Raw genomic sequence first — 21323 nt, forward strand, 5'->3', positions numbered from 1 at the left:
TTTCGTTCGACTGCCTCGTGGAAGGTATCCTCTGGCTCTGCAGTCTCCTCTGTAGGGGCGTGAACGTTAATGAGGCTTATATTTTTAAATTTGCCTCGCAAGCGCAGAGAGCATAGCCGCTCGCTTATGTTTTCAAAGCCGACAACAGCAGCTGGCTAAGAAACCTACTCCGAACACATGGTTTACTGGATGGCCTTCTCCAGGAAACCAGTCCCTGTCCAACGCATCTCCTGTAACGCTGTTACATCAGCCCTATTTTGGAAAATTCCATGTGAAAATGCGCAAATCGTTACTCCTTTGTCGTTGTATTATCCCTCCAGTCCGAGACTGCTGTTGTGGCTTCATAACTTCGGTTTTCCGTGTAGGGTTGTCAGCTCTACCCAACCCCCAACCTGGTTGGTACAATTTGTCTCGTTTTTAGGCGCAGCTTTTCGTTAAGAAAGAGCTCTCAGCGGTCACCACGTGGAGGTGGAGATAGAGTTTGCTAGTAGAGCAATATTCAATCAACCTCTATTCTAAATTATAAAAGAGTCGCAGTATACTGCCAGGAACCGACAGCGATGGCGCGTAGTGTGGTTTATGGTACGAGAAAAAATGAGTTTAATTCACAACACACACGCTCTCTTATAACATTAACTGCAGATACCAATAACGTCCAGTAGTCAGTCTGGTGATTTCATCCGATTTTTTATTTTTCCGTTAATGGGTAGAATGTCGAGTGTCCAACGGTTTATGTACCTAGGAAGCGTCATTCTGCCGATAGCAGTAGCGAACTTAATGTCGCTGCATACAACAAAACCGCTCAATCTGTTTTCGTTTTTTTGTCTAAAAATGATCACATGGTGAGTGTCGGTAGAAAGGTTTCGCTTTAAGGGACGACAATTACCACCGAATTCACTATCCCAGAAAGCTTGCGAGTGGGTCATCTTAGAAATATGTGACGGAGAACAGTAGAGGAAGAGGAGCGTAGGTCAGGGAGACGCGCATTTTGACGAATTGATTCCTCTGCAGAACTTCTAGTTTTCGATTTTTTTCAAATTATTTATTTAAATTCGAACGAATATTTTGAATAGTATAGAGTCAGCCTATCTAGATGTTCTTCTAGGAATTCTCCAACCGCCACTACAATTTTATCGTGAACACTTTATGAATTAAAGCAATATTGGAAATGCAGCTGCGCATCCTTTCTAAACAGAAGATTTTTTCTAACAAAATTTCAGATAACCCGCGATACAAATTTGCCCCAAGAAATATGTAAAAAATGTTCAGCATTCTTAAGTGTAGCATATAAATTTCGAATAACCTGTAAGAGTTCTGATGAAGTATTGCGAAGTTTTGCGGAGAAGAAAGTTGAAAGTGACGTGGAAGATGATGTCAAGGATGTCAATAGCCTTGACAAACTCGCGGACCACTTTTCGGAAAATGAAATCGATCTCCACGATTATTCGGAAACCGTTACGGTATTTGAGAATCCTGTCCCTGAATTTTTGGAAAATGTCGATGATGAGGATATGGATGATCACGACAACGATGATGACGATAATGATAGCACCTATGAACCACCTAAAGAGGAGGTAAGTTTGCTGTCATAATGAAGAGTTTTTGCTTTTAATGGTAAATTAATGATTCTCAGGTGGAGAGAGATGATGATTCTGATACTGAGGTAAATATTTGTTGTTAATTACTTTTTATTTTATTTTTGGAATGATCCCTGAACTCTGTTTATTTCGGGTGTTATTTTCGGAAGCAAATGTTAGGAATATGATTCTGAAATGAGGTATCCATTCTTAGAAACTCAACTCTAAATTAATTTCCCTAGAAACCCAAAAGAGAAGTGAAAATAGAAGGTGATGAAGATGCTCCGCCGAGAAGGAAAAGAGGTAGGCCGAAAAAGACAGATCCACCGCGCGAGAAACCAGCGGGCACCGGCAAAGGCAGAGGGCCACGGGGGCCCCGCGTGAAGAAGGAAACATCGAAAACACTTGCCATGGATTCTGATGGCACGCCGGTCATTAAATATCGCAACTTAAATGAGAAACCACAACATATCTGTGACGTATGCGGGAATGTTTACAAAATGAGATACTCACTAGACAACCATATGCGATGGCATCGAAAGGAAAAACCATATGACTGCGAGTATGCCATTTTTCACAACGGCTTTTTCAGAAATATCTAGCTTTCATTAAAATGTTCTTTCAGGATTTGTGGCGCTGCATTTGGTCTGAATAGTCAGCTGACTCGACACATGAGGACGCACACTGGACAAAAACCTTATGAATGCCAGTATTGTGGCCGAAGATTTTCCGACCTTGGAACTAAGAACAAGCATGAAAGGTACATTCCAGTTTAGATTTCAATATCAAATCTTTAATCGGGATTGAATTTCAGAACCCATACGGGTGAACGTCCATACAAATGCGAAACTTGTGGCAAAACATTTACATACTCACATGTACTAAGCGCTCATAAATTAACGCACACCGGTGAGAAGCGATATAGGTTAGTAACCATTCACTGCAATCATTGAACACCACACTCACCAATTTGTCAACATTTCAGTTGTGATGAATGCGGAAAGCGATTCACTCGAGCTCATCATCTCAAAGCTCACTTAAGTACATTAATTCACCAAAAGCCTTCTGCGGAGAAACAAGCGGCAGCATCTGCCACACAACCATCACAAACGCTAGTAGCTACACCTGGGCCGGCTCCAACATCCTCCACTGCGGTGACTACAACCACCACAGACCCAGCACCAATCACAATGGCAGTTCCAGCGCAAGTACCCGATATTAAAGTGCAAATTCTTCCAAGTCAGATAATGAGCAATTCGAACGACAGCAGCCACAACAGTAACCCGGGCAATCCGACTGCAAACATGGAGAGAGCACAACCTTTGCCGCTGTTTTTGTTTTAAATAAATAAGAATGCACGGTGAAGAAAATAATATGATGATAAGTAAAATAATTATTGCAATAGATTTATGTCTAGTTTTAAATAATATGCCCCTTTTTATTTTAAGCAACATCTAATTTTTTGGAAACATGAAATATATATAAGATTCCTACAGTATCCCATGTAGCGTTTGGTTTTTTACATTTGAAGCTCAGTGATCCTTCTTAACATAGTAAAGGTCTTCTAGCCGTATGCAACTAAGAGTCTAGGATGAAAAATATGGCATTCATTTGTTGTTATCTGACGGCGTTATCAGCTTCCTGTGGTGTTTTCACTTCAATCTGGGGCATAGTGTTGGAGTCTGCAAAGGAGTCACTTTGATTGGCTGTCGGAATCGCTTGTTGTTGCTCTGTTGATGCCAGCGTTTGAGATTGAGCTTGGGCTTCCATTTCGGCTACTCGACGTTCGTTGATTCCCGTTTGCACTTCAACGTAAACATTCATGATGCGCTGATTGACTCGAGTGAATTTCTGCACGCATTTGTCCAAACATGCTGCCTGTGAAAAGAAGGGATAAGATAGATTGTTGAAATGTCTAGATTGCATACGCCAGGGAGACGATGAATCAATATCTTCCAAAAACGACATCCAATAAGAGGTGATTTATGTTCAAGTCAATGAATATTGGCGTAACCTCGCAGGAGGCGTAATCACATTAAAGTTGAGGTTTGGTGCATGTGTTATTTTTGTGACTACTTATTTTAACATTCACAAGGCCTTCTAAAAAATGAACATTCCTTCAACTCTGTCATTAGTGTTGGTGGGAAAGGGGATTTCAAGAGAGCTTACTTCCTATTTCTGGAGACGAAGAAACATGTGAAAGTTGCCAGGATCCTCCTCCTCTCTTTAGGTTTTCTCCGTTCGATAGCTGTCAGCGCAATGCTGACCACATTGCCTCCTACAGTGTACTGTAGTGTACCTCTAACACACTTCAAGGCCTAGATCCAATAGGGATTGTTGCGCTAACGATTATCATTATTATTATATGATAGTAGTGTCCATTCGCTTGAATTGGGTTCGCTACTTCTTGTTGTAATAAGTTTAGTTTGAGTTGAATTGAGAAATTTCCAAATAATTGTCTGGTATCAAATCATCGTTGTTTTGATCGGCGTTTCGCTCTTTTTCTGGACTTGGGTGTTCAAGCCAATCTTATTGAATGAGTTGTCATCAGTGGGGGATGATATGCATAATTATTTGATGCTTCCTTCCGGGAGAGAGCAATGCTATACCGGTTTCCTTTTGTAACTTGATCCTAGGAGTGCTAAGTTTTGGATTTGAAGCGTTGATTGATGCATCTATCGCCACCCGCCACACACAGTGCCACTTTATTCATCATCGGTTAAGGAACCGCCCAGCACTAGTATTAATTGTACCGGTACATTGTTCGAGCACAGAATCTGCCATAAGATCAGTTGGGTTTCAACTGACCGATGCCATGCAAGCAAACAGATCGACCACTTCGCGATCAGTAGTAGATTTAGGAGTTGTCTCCTGGATGTCCGTAACAAGAGAGGCGCTGACATCGGCCTCGAAAGCGATCACAATCCAATGGTCGCTTACGTTCGCTTGCGTATTACGTCCGCCACTTCTCGCAGTGTGGGGGAAGCAGACCAATGAATGAAAGGGATTGAAGGCTCCACTGACCGCTGCGAGTGATGGTGAGCGTGCCGCGCACGAACTCCGATATTGAGCGAAAATTCAACGTAGTGTATGACGTGGCAAGAGAAAATTTGCTATTGCAGGGAAGCGGAAGATGCCGCAGATCGCAATGATTTCAGAAATGTATACCACGTGATTAGTTAAGATCTCTAGTGCACCTGTTCTTCGTCGATAATATAATGCTGATGTAACAGCGTTGCAAAAGATGCGGTGGACAGAAACCGGTTTCCTGGAGACTAGACTCCGATCACTATCTCGTTGGCATAGTGCTCCGAGTTCGAATAACAACACCACCCAGAATCCCCTCTGACAATCAGATGAGAGTTAACACTGAAGCCATCCACAGCACAGCCCTCCGCAACAACTTTTAGACGGAAATGGATGCTGCAATAATCGCAGACAACACAGATCCTGGAGATGAAGCATCAACAAATGATATCCACAACCACCTAAAGAACGTTATCATTGATACGGCCACAAAGATACTTGGCCCCAGCCGCAAGAAAAGTCAGAACGGCTGGTTTGAGGATGAATGTGAGCTAGCTACGGAACGGAAGAATGCTGCATACGGAAAAAGGAAGGCTGGGAGAAAAGTACAGGAAGCAACCGCACCAGGCGCGCAAGTTTTACCAACAACTCAGCAGTATGAAGCCTTATACATCTCGATGCTCATCCTGCCGAGACAAAGAGGGAAATCTGATTTCCGACAGAATATGCATATTGGAGCGATGGGTTGAGTACTTTGATGAACTTCTCAATAACCAAAATATCGGCGAGTTGGAGGTCCCGCCAACTGAAGACGACGGACAAATACTGCTACCACCAAGTTTAGGAGAAACAGTCCGTGCAATTAATCGGCTTAAAAACCATAAGCCGCCAGGAGCCGATAGAGTTACAGCCGAATTGGTTAAATATGGAGGCGACCAACTACACCAAGTGGTTCATCAACTGATGCTCAAAGTATAGGACAGCGAATCAATACCTGACGACTGGCAAAGAGGCATTATCTGTCTCATACATAAAAAGGGGGATATCACGCAGTGCAGCAATTATAGAGGTATCACGTTGCTGAGTACCATATATAAGATATTCTTCTCAATCTTGCTAGCCTCATACGCGCAGAACATCATTGGCCCATACCAAAGAGGCTACACTCCAGGCATATCAGCAACCGACCAGATTTTCTCTTTACGACAAGCGATGGAAAAACTGTTGGAATATGGACATCAGTTTGACCATCTTTTTTCTTTTAATCTTCTTTAAAGCCGTCTATGAGAGCATAGCCAGGACCTTGACCAATGTGCGAGGCCAGATAAAAAGCAGCAGGATCACTCTCGAGACCATTCAACATCAACAACGGTCCAATACGATGCCGATGTAAATGCGAGAGGCACCATCCTTTTCAAGTCCATTCAACTACTGGCCTACGCTGACGATATCGACATCATGGGAAGAACCCGAAATGTACAAACTGCCTTCATCCAGATAGAGCAGACGACGATTGGCGCGAGATCTTGGGCTGCACATGGTGGCAACGTCAGCGTCAAAATCAAAAGAACAAACAACATCGAATCGCACTGGTCAAACGAAAACAATGAAGACAGGAGACTACAACTTTGAGACCGTTGGGAATCTCTCCTATTTAGGGTCGAAAATGACAACCGATAACAGCTACGATGATGAACTCCGCGCACGGTTGTTGGCTGCCAACAGAGCTTATTTCAGCTTACAAAAACTGTTTCGCTCGAAACGTTTTACCATAGGGTCAAAGCTCTTACTGTACAAGACGTATGATCTTGCCAGTCCTTATGTATTCCTCGTAGACTTGGGTTCTTAGCAAAAAAACTGCGAACTGTTGGCCGCGTTCAAGACAAAAATCCTCCGAAGAATTTTTGGCCTCCTACATGAGGATGGACGATTCAGTAGCCTGCATAATGACGAAATCTATGAGCGATACCACGACCGTCTGGTTGTAGATAAAATCTGGTTCAACAGGTTGCAGTGAGCAGGTCACATAATCCGTGTGGATGAGGATAATCCAGCCCGGAAAGTCTATAAGGGCAATATCTATGGTAGAAAAAGAAAATGAGGTAGACGGATGGCGATGGCGTAGGTCATGACGCCAGACAGCTTTTAGGGATATCAAATTGGTGGATCTCGGCGCAAAACTGGGGTGTCTTGAGTTCCTTATTAAGGCAGGGATAAACCGGATACCGGTTGTTGCGCCGTTGATGATGGTGAATAGTCGTTTTGATGGTTTTTCCCCCGTCTCAAGATAGCCGGTGAAAATTATACCATGCGCATCCCACAATATATAGCCTTGCCAGCCGATTGTGTGTGACCAGTGCAATTATGATATTTCTTTTGTTATTACGCCCGCTACACTGCACATCTCGCTTTTTTTCGTCCGTAGCCATTAACAAAGCTCTCAACTCCTTACGATCATCGATCCGCCTGTTCGTTTCCGAAGTCAACCAAGGTCTGTGACGTCCTTGAGGATGTAGCCAACAGTTCATTCGCGCAGTAAGAAAGTTTTCTCATTGTTGGATGATAGCGAGATCACAGTGACGGCTTGTGTTGAATTTGGGCGGTTTGAAGCTTTGCGTGCAGACGCACTTGCAACATGCAAGCGAAGGTAAGTCACCGACATATGATCGTCCCTATTCGAGGCGTTGTTTCTGATTGATATGAGATAAAGATAGAATCTTCAACCACATCTTAACCCCCGCGTGGGATGTAGAGGAAACTCCTTGAAAACCAAAATGATGGTGTTGAAATATCCAAAGCCTCGGAGAAGCAGAACGACCTGCGGTCCTGTCGAGCAATAGGCAAGGGTTCTTGACGCATGGACGGCGTATGTAAATTAGTCCGAGCAAAATAAAAGCCCTGTGAGTTGGGGCTAAGAATAATTCATAGTCTTTGCAGTGCAAAGAAGTCGATATAGCTGATTACCGGCCGATGAAGGTCACCATTGTATCAGCTAATCGCAAAGTTCACTTCTTCACTCCGTATGCACCACAGGCAGGTCGACTTGATAACGAGAAGGATGCCTCCTGGCAACTTCTCGATGCAAAAGCCTGCAACGTGCCTGCTGATAACTATATCATCATTGTAGACGAGGACCTAGCCATAACTGAGCCATTTATATATCTCAGATCAATGCTATCAGCCAATGGTGGGCTGGATTATGAAATTGCTTCACGTATTAGCGCAATCTAGACGAAGAATCGTCCTCCGTGGGTCTCAGTGTTCGGTAACTATAAAATTCCTCTATAGAATTCTACTCTGGGTATTGTATGGAATGAAAGGATACTCACACATTGCATACAAAACATAGAAAAAGCAAAAGAGATGAGAAACTAATTACGGTGGCCTTATATTCTGGTCCATAAGTTCTCACTCGTTCCCACAAGAACAAATTGATGATCTCACCTATCCAATATTCTACTTAAAAACTGAACAATTCCCAAACATTTCACAAACTCAAAGTCGCCTTGTTTTTCGCTAATTTCATTCATTTTTCACAAAATTACCTCTTCCCGACTTGTCTCCCGACTGAAGAAATTGTCCACACAATGAGAGAAACAGAGTTCCGTGATTTTGTTGTACAACTGTAGGAAGTCCCTAAACTGAAATGAGAGTAGATAAATCTGATTCCTACGAATAGATTTAACAGAAATCTCACATTCCGAATCTGAGGATCCATTGCGGAAGACCAATTGCCTCCTGATAAGTTTGACTTAACACTTGAGGTTATGATTTCCCCCAACTTTCGAAAACTGTTCGTTTGAAGTTTCGAAATTTGCTGGAACGTCACGGAGATTCTGCTCTGCACTACCACCTGTCAAATCCCGATAGATTTACTATCATGACGTGACATTTGAGTGCAAAATTCCATTCGGTTTTATTATAAACAAATAACTTAGACATCTAACTACGAACCTGAGTTTTGTTTTTAGCAACATGAACAGCTTAGGTTGGGCGATTATTTTCAAAATGGGTTGCTTATGTACGAAAGAAAGTATAAACATAAATGGGACAAAGTACATCGTTCTCGATCATATCGCGCAAGGGTAAGTTATCCTAATTTTATTACTTTATTAGTCATTTGTGCGACTACTTATGCTACCGTTTGTCATTGCAGTGGCTTCAGCTTAATAGATTTAGTTGAGAATAGCATAACGAGAAAAAGATATGCCTTAAAACGAATCACTTGCTACAGCATCGATGACCAGAACATTGGAATGCGTGAGATAGAAATTTGCCGAAAGATTAATCACGAAAATGTTGTGCAAGTGGTTGACTACGTGCTTAAAGGCTCAGCCGATATTGTGATAAACACAACTAGTCAATTATACATGGTGTTGCCCTACTATAAGAACGGCTCATTGCAAGATCATTTGAATATTCGCGCGAGAACAAAGGATTTCATGCCGGAGGCACAGGTGCTGCAACTGTTCCTGGGAATTTGTGAGGGGGTGAAGGCGTTGCACGATGCCAAGCCCGAACCGCTGGCACATCGAGATTTGAAGACTGCCAATATCTGCTTGACAGACACTTTCGAACCGGTCATTGTTGACTTGGGCTCGGCGACCGAGGCTCGAGTGCAGATTTGCGGGCAGCAAGACGCACAACGACTGCAGGAACTAGCGGAAGAAAGATGCTCCATTGTGTATCGGGCGCCTGAATTGTTTTCGGTACAAAGTTACTGCATGATTGATGAGAGGACGGACATATGGGTGAGTCCATGTCCCTTTCACAAGCTTGTCATTCTCGATTCTCCCTACCACTAATGGCCGCTTTCTTTCCAGAGCCTGGGATGCGTTTTATACGCGATGTGCTTCTTCAAATGCCCCTTCGATCCTATTTACGAGAAGGGTGACAGTGTGGCGCTAGCCGTATTGAGTGGAAACATCCATTTCCCGGAAGATTCAGCGTACACGCACGATCTCCAGGACCTGGTACTGTTCATGATGCGACTGAATCCAATGGAGCGACCATTCATTTACAGCGTGATTGAGAAGGCTCAAGACTTGGTGTCGAAGCTTGAAAGCCGTGTGTAAGGAATTAGCCGTCTTAGTAAGCTTAAGTCTAAAGATTCGCAATTTACTATCGACATGCATCGAAAAATAAGAACAACATTTTTACCGCAATTTGTTCTCCGTTATTGTACCATATAAATTTTATATTTAGCAAATAGAGCCCATTCCAGCTATAATTTAATCGAGCAGCATAGCTAAGTGAGGATGAATATGTGAAACAGTTAAGGTCCTCGTGCGTGATTTTATGTACGAATTTTAATGTTCGAGATTAAGAATTAAATGTTTTTTATGATCACTTGCAGCTGTATTTTTGAAAATATTATATAAATGTTCCAAACCCGAGTTTCTGCTTTCTTCTTCTCTAAAATTAATGGTATTTCCTTGTAGGAAGAGCCAGGACGCCTCTCCTTGGACACCAGCTGACATGGTGGTGCAACATGTGGTTGTTTAGAGGCAGGTAACCCATGAATGAGCCGACTCAATAGTCCCCACTTTATTTTCAGTAATGACGGAAATCATTTCTATGGTGCAATGTAACAAAACACTCAAAGACTGTTTTTGAAAAAAAACTACAGCATTTTAAATTTCAATCAAATTCAAAAAGACTGAAAAGCCGGCGCCATGTTTTGTGACGTCTGTCAACTGGCAGTTACTCATAAAAATATAAATTTGTCAATATTAATTACCCGCGTGAAATGCTAAGGAGAACGATCAAACATTGTTTCACCCCTTGCTGCACAAAATAACTCCACAAAAACCTGTCTGTCTGCCTGCCACACCCGATCGATTCGGAACCGGCTAGACCGATTGTTACGAAACTTACTGAGAGCGTGTGGTCTGTTGTTCCTTTTACATATAGCAAGTGGCGCTGCTTTATGTTAAGTTTAAAGGGAGTTCCCCATACTGTCAATGGATGGTGCAAATTTTTTTCGAAATTTTCAATATTAACAGAGATATGATCGTTTGAAGATTTTCAAAAGATTCCGCCACTTTCCGGCCATTTTGGCAGCGCCCGGACCCTCCAACCTATATACTGTGTTGTAGGGCCAATTCTTTAAGCTAGTGATCGAGAGGTAAGTTCTTTTGCTCAAGTTCTCCCACGATAGTTTCAACCGGTCGGTTCTGGGCAGGCCACTGACAATGATGGTGGCTGTTTTATTCAGATACAGTCTCATGCATTTCAGTTTTCGACAAGTTCCTCAAGATCAACTTTGCTATGAGTCGCTAAGGAAATATCACCTGTATAGAGCAGTTCCCAGCCTTTCGCTATCCACAGCTCAGATGCAATGTTGTTAGGTCCTATCGGGTTCCCTGATTTCATTTATTTTATTGTTTCTTCGACTTCAATCGTGGTGGCAGGTGGAATTGCTCATTGCTTCAAATGTCGACAGTGGTTCAGGAAGTGGAGGAAGAACAAATTCTTCTGCCGAAATCCGCTCGAAATGTCTATCCGTCGCGGCTTGTCGATCGGTGAGCAAACAACCCTTCTTATCATTAACACAAGAGAAGTCCCCAATATCCTGTGTACATTGATATTATACAAATCTCGCTCGCCGTCCCTGGTGTTCAGTTTATTGTAAATATTGTAAATGTATTGGGACGCTTGGATAACGGCGATCGCTTTCTTTACTTCCCAATTGGCATTCTTATAAATTTGCCAATTGGTCAGTGTTTTATCGTCGGGAAACTTATGGTAGAGGGGTTCCTTCTCACAGACCTTCATTTGAACATCGTCATTTTAAAGCCAAGTACCACGGTTGATGAAACGCTTAATTGGTTTGGAGACTCCATGGATGGCATAGGCCGTTTTGTGGATCGTGTTTTTAACTTGGTTTCAGGATTTGTCGACATTCATAATGGCTGGTAATCGCATAAATAAGATGGTTTCTTCTTTCTTCTCACGAAATCGCAACCGATAATCGCCGGATAACCTGCGACACTCATGGAAGAATGGTATACCACCTTATCAGTGTATTCATTTGAGGGTATCAACATCTCAGAGCCCATCCGAGTACGAAGGAACATCTTCTAGAGGGATTCTTTGAGCTCCGTTTGGTTTTGCATGGCACTGAACAACCTTTCATGGCTACTGAATGATGTTAGAGGGCATGGTTTTGCAATAAAATATGGCCTATGTGCTAAGTATCAGCTGATATACTTGTAAATATAGTACTTAGATGACATCTAGTTGTATGCTGGTACTGATGATCAGCTTAGAAGTCTGTTGCGAATAGTAGATATGCTTAGCCGTGATATTCGGATGGAATTTGGATTAGACAAGTGTCGAATCCAAGCCATCCGCAAGGGTAATCACGAGCCGCAAGCTGGACATAGCTTGGTGACCTCCACATCGAAGCCATAACCGACACAGACTTCTACAAGTACCTAGGAATTCTGCAAGGAACTCATTCTCGAATTGGTGATCTGAAGGATGCTCTGCTGTCCGGATTCCTGCGAAGTGTAAAAATGTTACTGAAACCGCATCTCTCGGGGTAGAATAAATTAAGCGCGTTGAATGTATTCGCTATTCCTTCACTGGCTTATGCATTCGGAATATTGCCGTGGATGAAGACCGATCTGGAAAACGTCCAACGGGGGTACGGAACTATATCCAAATTCCGAATGCATCATCAAAAGTCTTGCCGTGGAGCGGATGAATCTGCCACGTGACATCGGAAGTAGGGGCGTGGTTGATGTGGTGGCACAACATCATCGCCAAGTCGACTCCCTGCGCGTTTATTTTTACAGCAGGCGAGTCCCTTACATGCGGCTGTCTGTGGGCTGGCTCCACTTAGCTTGAAGGATCGATCTTTCAATCCTCTGAGTGGGGTGAAGTCGGACCAAGAGCGGATCGATGAATGGAAGTCGAAGGCAATGCGCAGTAAACACGTGAATTGTCTTTGTCGAACAGATGGCTGTGTGTTGGGGAGCTCTTTGCTGAGACGGAGAGGTTCGTGTGTACCATTCAGGACGGTGTGGTCGCCACCCCAACTTATAAAAAGCTCATCATGAAAGAACGGGTGGAGAACGACCAGTACAGAATATGTGGTTCGGCGTTAGAGACGTTGGACCATCTCAATTCTGGCACCAGTGCAATACATCTCCAGGCATAATGCTGTTTGTAAGGTTATCCATCAAAACGTTGCATACAAGCATGGGCTGATCACGGGAACATGTCCGGTTTACCGATATGAGGCACGTATTGGGGCCGGCAAGTTCTGACTGATCGCCATACTCCACATAACAAGCCTGACGTACTGTTAGCTGACAAGACGGGTCGCTCTGCGTATATAATTGATGTTGCTATCCCCCATTACAGCAACATCGAACAGAAATATGTGGCGAAGGTGAACTATGAGCCACCGGCTCGGGAAATTAAAGAAATTTGGGGTCCCGATCGTGTGGTTGTAGTTCCCATAATATGGTCAGCTACAGGTATTGAACCTAAATCTATCAGGGCTTCCCTTGATGTCCTGGAACTTTCACGCAGTCTGGTTCAAACCATGCAGAAGTATACCATTCTGCATACGTGCTCGATGTTGCATATACCGAAACAACAGATCGTGCGTCCCATTTAACCTTCGGAATTTATATGGGATCATCCGTCTTTTGTTCCAAATATAATTCATCATATATCGCAAAAAGCACCCTCTTATTTAATTCAATATCAATCGGCTTTTAATTCATTGGGACTTAATTACCTTGAAAGTTAGTTTTTGCAAAAAACAGGAAAATTGAAATATACAAATAAAAATTAACTTTATTGACCTAACTTCTGAATACTTTAGAAAAGCTTTGACGAAAATCAATGATACCGTCATCGTGTTTTGAGTTCCGCAGTACTTCATTACAAAAGCGTGGCAACGTTGAATCCAAATAGACATGTCGCCCCTTTTTCTGTTTCGGCTCAGCCGTATTCGGTGCAGGAATTGGTGGATTAAAGGCCATTTGTGAACTATCAAATTGTGTAAAAAGTTCTTCTGGCGTCCTGGAGAGGGTTAAATAGAAAAGAATGAGGGAAACATTGATAGAGATGTTATTTGATACTCACAGCTTGCCAATTTCCGCAGGCAACGATCCATCACCCGACGCAGGAACGCCATGCGTGACATGTTGCGCGATCTTTCTCACCGTTGGATGATAGTGTCTTTGCAAAAGAGTGAGTTCATAAAGCGCTGTACACGATGCATTACAATATTCGGGATCGTCAAGCTCTGGATCATAGCGACCTGATCCCACTGATGTGTCTGTGTCCAATAAAATGTCAATATTTCTAGTAAGTTGCATAATCGCCTTAGTTATCCCCAAGCTCGCCAGCGTGCCGTTATGCAGTAAACACAAACTCAACGTAAGCAAACGTTTAACGAATGCCAACATCCTATGTTGGCTGGTATTTTTCCTTCTTTTCACTAAAACTTCATTCAATGTTCGCAAGATTATCAGGAAATCGTCATGATTCTTGCCTGCATGGACCACAAATAGATTTTTGTAAAGGTGGCCATAGAATCGGATTGGATCTATGTTGAGGACTTCCCCTTGACCTGAGAGGATGATGAATATGGTTTGAATGCAGAACAATTGATCACGATAGCCTAGTTCCTCTGATTCCAGGATGTTGTTCAGAATTTCAATGAGGTCGGAGAAGAATTCGATGTTGATGACGTGTGCGAATCTGTAAGACATAACAGATAAGTTAGTTTCATTGAACCCTGGACAAGTACTGTCTACTCACTCTGCCAAGCCCTCCAAACAAGCGCTCAGAAGTTTCGAATTAGGATCATTCTTCAGAATTCGGAAATAAATTGTAAACGTCATTTTTGTAATTTCAGTCAGCTTATAGTGCTTGGTCTGTTTGTTTTCCTCAGCTTTCGTCTCATCAAGCTCTTTGTTCAATTGAGCAAGCCTTTTCCTCCGTTTTCGCTCCTTCTTCGACAAATTCAACAGCCGCTGCCTATGTGACTCCAATTTCTTTTGCTTCAATTCATTTTCTTTCTCAGCATCCAAATTAACATTTTTAATTCTCAACGCCAGCAAACATGTAATCATTTCCAAATGAACATGATTCGATTTGGATTTAATCAAGTGATTTATCCTTCGGATGATGTACAGTGACATGTCGAGCCTTTTGTCCGCTTTGAAGACGTCCCGGAAGCATTTGTTGATTTGCTCGCGAACAGTTTTGTTTCGACTGTTCAGTAAGTAGACCAGAAGCTGAGCGACGTTTTGGACGTAATTGAAATAGGGATGGGAAACGAGAATCTCGCAAAGGCATCCGACAGTCGTTTCGGCGAGCTTGATAGTTTCGGGAGTTTTCTTTGGACCTCCTTTTTTGGAAATAACTGCAACAATTTTCTCAGTTTTTTGTAGATACTTTTTAAATTGTTGGAGAAGAGCTGTTTCATAGGTGATACGTTCCAAAGTGGTCTTGCGAACTGAAAGTTAAAATATTTTATAAAAAATTGAGAAAAGGAAGATAGTCTGTTCAATTGAATGTCAGTCAACTGAACGCGGCTAAAAAGCGGAAGTCCACTTAAGTCAAGATCAAGATTGCGAAGATTAAGGGGGCCAGTACTGTCGACGGGCGGGATGAAAAGGACCTCGTTAAATACCAGGCGGTTGTTATATAACAAACGCCTGGCAGATGGACAGAAGGCGAAGCCGACAGGTCTTAAACGCAATTGATCTCAAGACGACGTCGACTAAAAACACAAACGAAGTAGAGTGTGCAAGGGCTCAGTCGCTAAACAACCTTCTCAAATAGGTAAGCAGCAAAAGCCAGCCGAGAAGCCACGAACTGTAAAACCCTTCAGCAACGTGCTCAGGAGTCACATCTAGGGCCGGAAGTGTGGACCAGTGTTGAGGCCAGGTTGTTGGAAATTATCATCGATCGTCTTCGATTCATCTCAGGTGATCCGAGGGTTCCACGTTACAACATGCGAGGGGCAATTCTCCACAGACTTTCTCGGTTCGTCGCCAAGCTAAGATCAGAAACCCCTGGGAGGGCGTAATGGTCAAAGTCATCCCCTACGACGAGATCCTCAAGAGACCGGTCGCTCGTATCTAGTTGCGAAGATCTGCATGGGTTCCCATGGACGGCTGGGTAGTTATCAAGGAGGAGGAACCCTAGGCGATCGATCAGCTTTGTCAGACGAACTGCAAGTTTTGACGTCCACCATAGCATGGTGGATGGGCTGCGACGCTAATGCAAGATATACGATTTGGGGCAATTCAGAAATCAGCGAGAAAAATGCGTCATTCTTTGATATTACTATTAATAGAAATAATAGAACTCTAATAGTGCGTAACAGGGGCACTACACCAACCTTTCATTTTCCCAGCTTGGAGGATTGTAAAGTTTGGCGGGAGGTCCTTGATATCACTCTACTAACAGACAATGGGATTCTTAGGGTGAACAATTGGAGACCAGAGATCCTTCATAGTTCACAGTTGAATATTTTTCAGTCTAGATCTAGCCGCAGACGCCACCAAACCTTCAGTAACCTCAGGAGGAACGACTGGAGGAAGTTCACTGGTGGCAGTCGAAACCGCGTTCAAAATTGCGTGGTGGATTGAAGACCTGTCCAGCCTCAGAAAGCTGACCAGGGAGATCTTCAACATCCGCTACAGGCACAAACATTGGGAGCCATACAAGGACTGCCTCAGGAAGTACAAGTCGGCCATCGAAACTGCCAAGAAGCGGTCCTGATTGGACTATTGTCAGAATATTGAAAGCATCAACGAATCTGATAATAATAATCGTTGGCCAACAATCCATATTGAATTAGGGCCTTGAAGTGTGTTAAAGCACTTCATTCAAGACCGTAACGGTACACAACAGTACACTATAGGAGGCAATGTGGTCAGCATTGCGCTCGCCCGTGATTATTACCCTGATTTGACTCAGGTACTCATTCACAGCTGAGTCGATTGGTATTCGGCGTCAAATCACGATACAAATCGCACTGCCACCAGTGAGATTTAAACCGCGACCTTCCATATTACAGGCTTGCACTCTAACCACTCATCTATCCGGACACACAGCGAATCTGATAGGTTCAGTAATATTCTATGCAAGGAACATAGGAGCCCATCTTTTCTTCAAAAGTCTGAAGGCTCCTGGACGGAATCTTCTGGTGAAATTGTATAGCTGCTGGTTCAGGCGCATTTCCGCGCTAGCATAGTGAGTCAGAGTTTTGTTTGGAGCTTATGCAGCCGCCCTAGCCGGGCGAGACTATCGAATTGGTAATTACGAATGAGCTATAAACAGCTTCTCCGCAGATAAATCATCGGGCCCGGATGACAGAAGCAGCAAGAAAGGGTTGTATCGTGATTTACTGGAGTGGTATCTCTTTGGAATACGTACCACTGTCTTGGGGACGCGACCGTGGGGTTTTCATACCGAAAGCGGGCAGGCGTGAGTCCACGAAACACTTTCGACCAATGAGCGTCTTTCGTGTTGAAAACCCTGGAGTTCATCCTGGACATCCAGTAAAGGACGATCATGTCTTAGCGCTCCTACCTCAAAGCCGCAGAAATCGCTATCCACGAGGTAATTGGTACGGTTGAACGGTTACTGCTGTATGCATCAGGAAAGGAGCGTGGGGAGAGGTGTGTCTATGAGCCGCAAGATGCGGACTCGGCATAAATCCAACCAAAACGGAATTAATGCTATTCACCGCCAAGACAAGGGTACCCGATTTCCATTTGAAGCACTATTTCAGAAGGAGACTACAGCACAGTTAACGCCATAATTATCACAGACCAGGAAATGCAATTCGAATCCATTCCTTTCTCATAGCTTGGAAAGCTTCTTAAATTCAAACGCCACCGGGCAAACGCATACTTTCCGCAATCCAATGAGATTCGAGAACGTTGGCATCGGATTGAACGCATTTATTATGGTGTACGACGAAGGGTCTTAGTCACAGGTCTTGCCTTTTGTTTTGCTTGGCCTACGTACAGCCCTCCCTGCTGACCTTCTGTACGGGGAACTTTCCACTCCCCGGCGCTCTGGTCTCGACGAGAGAGACCGCATTTTTGCGCCAGCTACGGGAAACGTTCCTAAACTGAAGCGGCATCGCCATCTCTTCACGCATAGTCAGCGGTCTACACCCCTGGGGAGGTTGAAGTCTGCACTCACGTTCTGGTGAGAACTGATGTACTCGGAGGCCGCTGCAGCCACCATACGAGGATCCCTATCAGGTTCTCGAGCGTGTGGAGCGCGTCGACGGCAATTCAACACGGTCTCCTTAGACAAACTGCAGCCTTTGCCTGGAGGTAGGCGGCATTGGAAGGAAGCGTTAGTGCCGCGTATGTTTTGACGTCCGGCAGTCGACCCCGCCAGATAGCTCGCCACGAGTTCTTTTGTCTGAACCCCCCTCGGTTTCAGCTAGGGCGGAGTGCTGCTGGTTACGTCATGCACTATCATAGAGACGATAGAGAAACACGTAACACAAAGCAGAGGAGTGCAAGTGATCAAACAGAAGGGTGAATAGAAGGAGTCCCTTGAATTTCTTACCATTGGCTTAAACCCGCCCATGTTTCAAATATAAACAAGTTCCAGGATACACTTACCTGTGGTCATCTTGGTATCCACCTGACCCACTCGATACTCAGGTAAAATATCCTTAAACACTTCCGCAATCGAAATAATCGCCAACTTCCTAATCGAGTACAGATTCCGCCCTCCACTCTCATTGAACTCCTCCATCAGATCAAACAGCGCCGAGAAATTCTTCATTTTATCCTCCGGTTTTTCCAATATCCCCGAGCAGATTATTCCGATTCGGTATTTCTGCCGCTCCACTTCCTGTTCACGGCGAATCAGCAAGTCCGCCGTTGAGATTATCCGCTCGGCATTTGCCTCGTCATCCGAATCAGCTTTACCCGCTACGTCTTGCAGGATATCTTCGTCGGAGTCTTCAACTTCGGCATTCTGCTCATCTTCGTCTCCTTCATCGTCACTTGCTTGATCCTCGTCAGTGCTGGGTTTCGGTTTATAATCCACTTCGGTAGTTCGCGTAATAATAGCTCCGTCCTTGGCTTTGATTGGGAGCAAGTCGACAACCATCTTTTTCGAGGTTTTCTCTTTGTACTGCTGAGTTGCATATTCAGTTTCCAGTCCTGATGATTTAATTGATTCGCCAATCTCATCAACCTTCCTTTTTCTCGACTTTTTTGTGGGGATTTCAGCCAAGTCCATGTCTTCATTGTCGATGATGTCTTGCACGCTTTCAAGGAGAAGTTCTTCATCTTCGGAGTCTTCCTTTGGTAGGTTGTTTTGATTGTTCTTGATTTTATCCTTTTTCTTTAAGCGTTTCGCGTTTAAAGCTTGAGAAAGATTCCTTTTGAAGGCGTTTTCAGCAGAGGATTTTGGCTTAGTGGTCTTCGACACTTTCTTTTTGCCTTTTAGGTGGTTCGCACGTTTCGTGGCGCTGATTTTCACTTTTTTCTGGAAAAAGGGAATTGCAATGAGTCTTGACCTAAAATTGTGGATGTTTCCGAAATTACCACAGCCATTTCTCACGGAAAAACCGGAATTCAAACCGGTGAGAGAATAAAATCGTCCGAAAGGCAATGGTTATGTTGACAGTGTTTGACGTTATTCAAGCACATGGCATTTATGGCATTGCCCGCTGATTGAGTTTTGTAGTGACAGCGTCTGTCAGATTTTTCTGGGGGCCGATAAAGCAGTTTTGTTTATATCAGTTGTCAACTTCTTGTTTACTAACTTTAAGGATATCAAATCAGTGGCTTAGTATTGCGAATTATCTTGATAAATATTGAATAAAATGTCTTCCGATGAGGATGATTATATGTCGGACAAATTTCTTACAAAATGGTACGGAAGATATTAACAAAGGGTCCCAACTTTTCTACTTTGTTGGTTTAAAAAAAAAATAATATTTGGGAAGGTCCAAATTTCCTTTCCTGCGTATTTCTAAGAAAATTCTAAATTTCAGCACTCTCTAAACAATTTTCTCACAATCTCCACTATATGATTTACTTTGCTTTCAGCAGATTCCACTTCAAATTTGCGCTTGATAGCTTTTTAATATTTCACTTCTAGCGTCGCAGATGTCCGTCCCGGACTAATAAAAGACCGCTCTAAACAACGCGAAGTCGAAATAGCAGCGAAAAGGATAAAACTAGACGAAGAGCATAAGAATCAAAGAAAGCCAAACCAAAAAGAACGTCTCGAGGAAGGTTTGAGCAGTGCAATATCATCCGACAACAAAGGGTTCGCCATGCTCGCGAAAATGGGCTACAAACAAGGAGAGTCTCTAGGGAAATCCTCCACTGGCATTGTGGAACCAATTGGCATTCAGATAAAATCCGATCGAGCAGGATTAGGGCGAGAAGCAGCATTACAGGACCTCAGAGCCAAACGGCAGGAAATACGTCGCAAACGATTGCTTGAGAAAGGCGGCGGCGTTGAAATCTCCACCGATGAATTTCGACGGAGGATGACTCAAAAGAATGAGGAGCGACTGTTGGAAAGTGCTTTGAGGTATCATAAAATTGCCTTATTTCCTCCCAAACCGATTTTGAACACTTAAAACTTGCAGGAAGTCTCAGAGAACATGTGAAGAGTTGGATAAGTCTAACAACGTTGAAGTACCCGCCATGCCATGGTTTTGGCCAGAAAGACAAGAAGAAGAGGAGGAGGAAGAGAAGGAAGCCCAGAAGGATGACGATGAGGAGGAAGAGGATTTCGAATATGAGGTGGTTTTTCTGGTGCAACATCTTTTTAATGGAGAGTGAATGCCTTTCATCCGTTTCAGACCTATGAGAAAGTCGATTTGCTGACTTGCTACTTGAGGCACGCTTACAGCTACTGCCACTGGTGTGGAGTGCATTATTTTGATAATGCTGACCTTGATGAGAACTGCCCGGGTCCTTTTAAGGATGATCACTAACAGGAAATAGCTTCATTGATCTTGTAATTTTTTGGTTTTGGAATTCACTTTGAAAGTCTCAACTGAAATAAACTTTTAATTTTTGAGTTATTTCCGTTTTATTTTTTTTAGAATTTTAATGAATTCTAGTGAATGGTAGGAGTGGGGGTTACTATTTACGGCCGGATCTCTAGTGCTTTGGGTGTTTTTGGTCAGCGCTCTAACACTCAACTGTTTAAAACTCCTCCAAATTCCACAAAAAAAAAAAAAAAACACTTCCCCGGATAGTACATGCCCGGGGTGTCTGCTACTAATATTAATTAATCTCTACTTGCTCTCTTTGTCAGCCCCCTCCGTAAAATTTTATGTCATACGTATGTAGGCAGAAATCAATGGCAGTTCTGAGCCGCTCAATTAGAGATGTGGTGCGCCGTTTTGATGCCACAAACACCTAAGATCATGACTACTGTGGTTAGAGAAAGGGGAGCAGGGTTGCGAGATCTTCAGGGCTAGCCCGTAGTATTCACCAAGGATAGCAGCTCCCTCAACCTTCAACTAGAGACTTCCTTGAGGTTTTCAAAGAACGGTTTATCTGGTGTCCATAACCTAACGCAGTTACCACACCGAGAAGTGTCAATGTTGAACTTGAGGATCGCAATCCACCAACTCTCCGAGAAGCGACGGAGGCAATACGTAGGCGAAGGTAAGCGACCATCAGATGGTGACTTCTTTTGAGGCCAATTTCAGCCTCTTTCTTGTTACGCACA

At 43.5% G+C, this 21323-nt stretch overlaps 5 protein-coding genes across 5 annotated transcripts in view; 3 read left to right on the forward strand and 2 right to left on the reverse strand.

The window, feature by feature from the left end:
* The window catches only part of LOC119660060 (zinc finger protein 184-like), a 29050-nt gene extending 25975 nt beyond the window's left edge, over positions 1–3075 (forward strand). The window contains exons 15-20 of the mRNA XM_038068439.1: positions 1221–1574; positions 1634–1663; positions 1820–2139; positions 2203–2337; positions 2392–2502; positions 2563–3075. Of these exons, the coding sequence (XP_037924367.1) occupies positions 1221–1574; positions 1634–1663; positions 1820–2139; positions 2203–2337; positions 2392–2502; positions 2563–2920 (1308 nt within the window). The 3' untranslated portion in view covers positions 2921–3075. The remainder of the gene's footprint in view (positions 1–1220; positions 1575–1633; positions 1664–1819; positions 2140–2202; positions 2338–2391; positions 2503–2562) is intronic.
* LOC119658679 (mitochondrial import inner membrane translocase subunit Tim10B) lies at positions 2990–8470 on the reverse strand. The gene is made up of 3 exons (XM_038066243.1): positions 8302–8470; positions 8150–8245; positions 2990–3455 (listed from the first exon to the last, which is right to left on the reverse strand). Exons 1-3 carry the CDS (start codon positions 8320–8322, stop codon positions 3195–3197), a joined length of 378 nt encoding a protein of 125 aa, XP_037922171.1. The 5' UTR covers positions 8323–8470; the 3' UTR covers positions 2990–3194.
* On the forward strand, positions 8439–10000 carry LOC119658678 (serine/threonine-protein kinase 16). The gene is made up of 3 exons (XM_038066241.1): positions 8439–8689; positions 8761–9355; positions 9428–10000. Exons 1-3 carry the CDS (start codon positions 8580–8582, stop codon positions 9677–9679), a joined length of 957 nt encoding a protein of 318 aa, XP_037922169.1. The 5' UTR covers positions 8439–8579; the 3' UTR covers positions 9680–10000.
* A 3392-nt stretch (positions 10001–13392) lies between these two features.
* Positions 13393–19266, reverse strand: LOC119659903 (nucleolar complex protein 3 homolog). Its single transcript, XM_038068228.1, has 5 exons — positions 19169–19266; positions 18233–19109; positions 14391–15090; positions 13710–14330; positions 13393–13646 (listed from the first exon to the last, which is right to left on the reverse strand). Exons 1-5 carry the CDS (start codon positions 19175–19177, stop codon positions 13427–13429), a joined length of 2427 nt encoding a protein of 808 aa, XP_037924156.1. The 5' UTR covers positions 19178–19266; the 3' UTR covers positions 13393–13426.
* Positions 19267–19342: 76 nt separating this feature from the next.
* Positions 19343–20609, forward strand: LOC119659904 (G patch domain-containing protein 11). The gene is made up of 4 exons (XM_038068229.1): positions 19343–19499; positions 19728–20168; positions 20227–20383; positions 20443–20609. Exons 1-4 carry the CDS (start codon positions 19450–19452, stop codon positions 20575–20577), a joined length of 783 nt encoding a protein of 260 aa, XP_037924157.1. The 5' UTR covers positions 19343–19449; the 3' UTR covers positions 20578–20609.
* The last annotated feature ends 714 nt before the right edge of the window (positions 20610–21323 follow it).

Source organism: Hermetia illucens, chromosome 6 (genome assembly GCF_905115235.1).
Source record: "Hermetia illucens chromosome 6, iHerIll2.2.curated.20191125, whole genome shotgun sequence".
Taxonomy (NCBI): Eukaryota; Metazoa; Arthropoda; class Insecta; order Diptera; family Stratiomyidae; genus Hermetia; species Hermetia illucens.

Coding starts and splice junctions, on each gene's coding strand:
- LOC119658679 (XM_038066243.1), bottom strand. CDS start 8,322: ATGGATCCTCAGATTCGGAAT. Junction 8,246..8,301: donor TGGATCCTCAGATTCGGAAT/GTGAGATTTCTG, acceptor CTCTCATTTCAG/TTTAGGGACTTCCTACAGTT. Junction 3,456..8,149: donor GGGAGACAAGTCGGGAAGAG/GTAATTTTGTGA, acceptor TTCTTTTCACAG/GCAGCATGTTTGGACAAATG.
- LOC119658678 (XM_038066241.1), top strand. CDS start 8,580: ATGAACAGCTTAGGTTGGGCGATTATTTTCAAAATGGGTTGCTTATGT. Junction 8,690..8,760: donor CTCGATCATATCGCGCAAGG/GTAAGTTATCCT, acceptor TTGTCATTGCAG/TGGCTTCAGCTTAATAGATT. Junction 9,356..9,427: donor ATGAGAGGACGGACATATGG/GTGAGTCCATGT, acceptor CTTTCTTTCCAG/AGCCTGGGATGCGTTTTATA.
- LOC119659903 (XM_038068228.1), bottom strand. Junction 15,091..18,232: donor GGATACCAAGATGACCACAG/GTAAGTGTATCC, acceptor TTTAACTTTCAG/TTCGCAAGACCACTTTGGAA. Junction 13,647..13,709: donor CCTGCGGAAATTGGCAAGCT/GTGAGTATCAAA, acceptor AACCCTCTCCAG/GACGCCAGAAGAACTTTTTA.
- LOC119659904 (XM_038068229.1), top strand. CDS start 19,450: ATGTCTTCCGATGAGGATGATTATATGTCGGACAAATTTCTTACAAAA. Junction 19,500..19,727: donor GACAAATTTCTTACAAAATG/GTACGGAAGATA, acceptor TTTCACTTCTAG/CGTCGCAGATGTCCGTCCCG. Junction 20,384..20,442: donor AAGAGGATTTCGAATATGAG/GTGGTTTTTCTG, acceptor CATCCGTTTCAG/ACCTATGAGAAAGTCGATTT.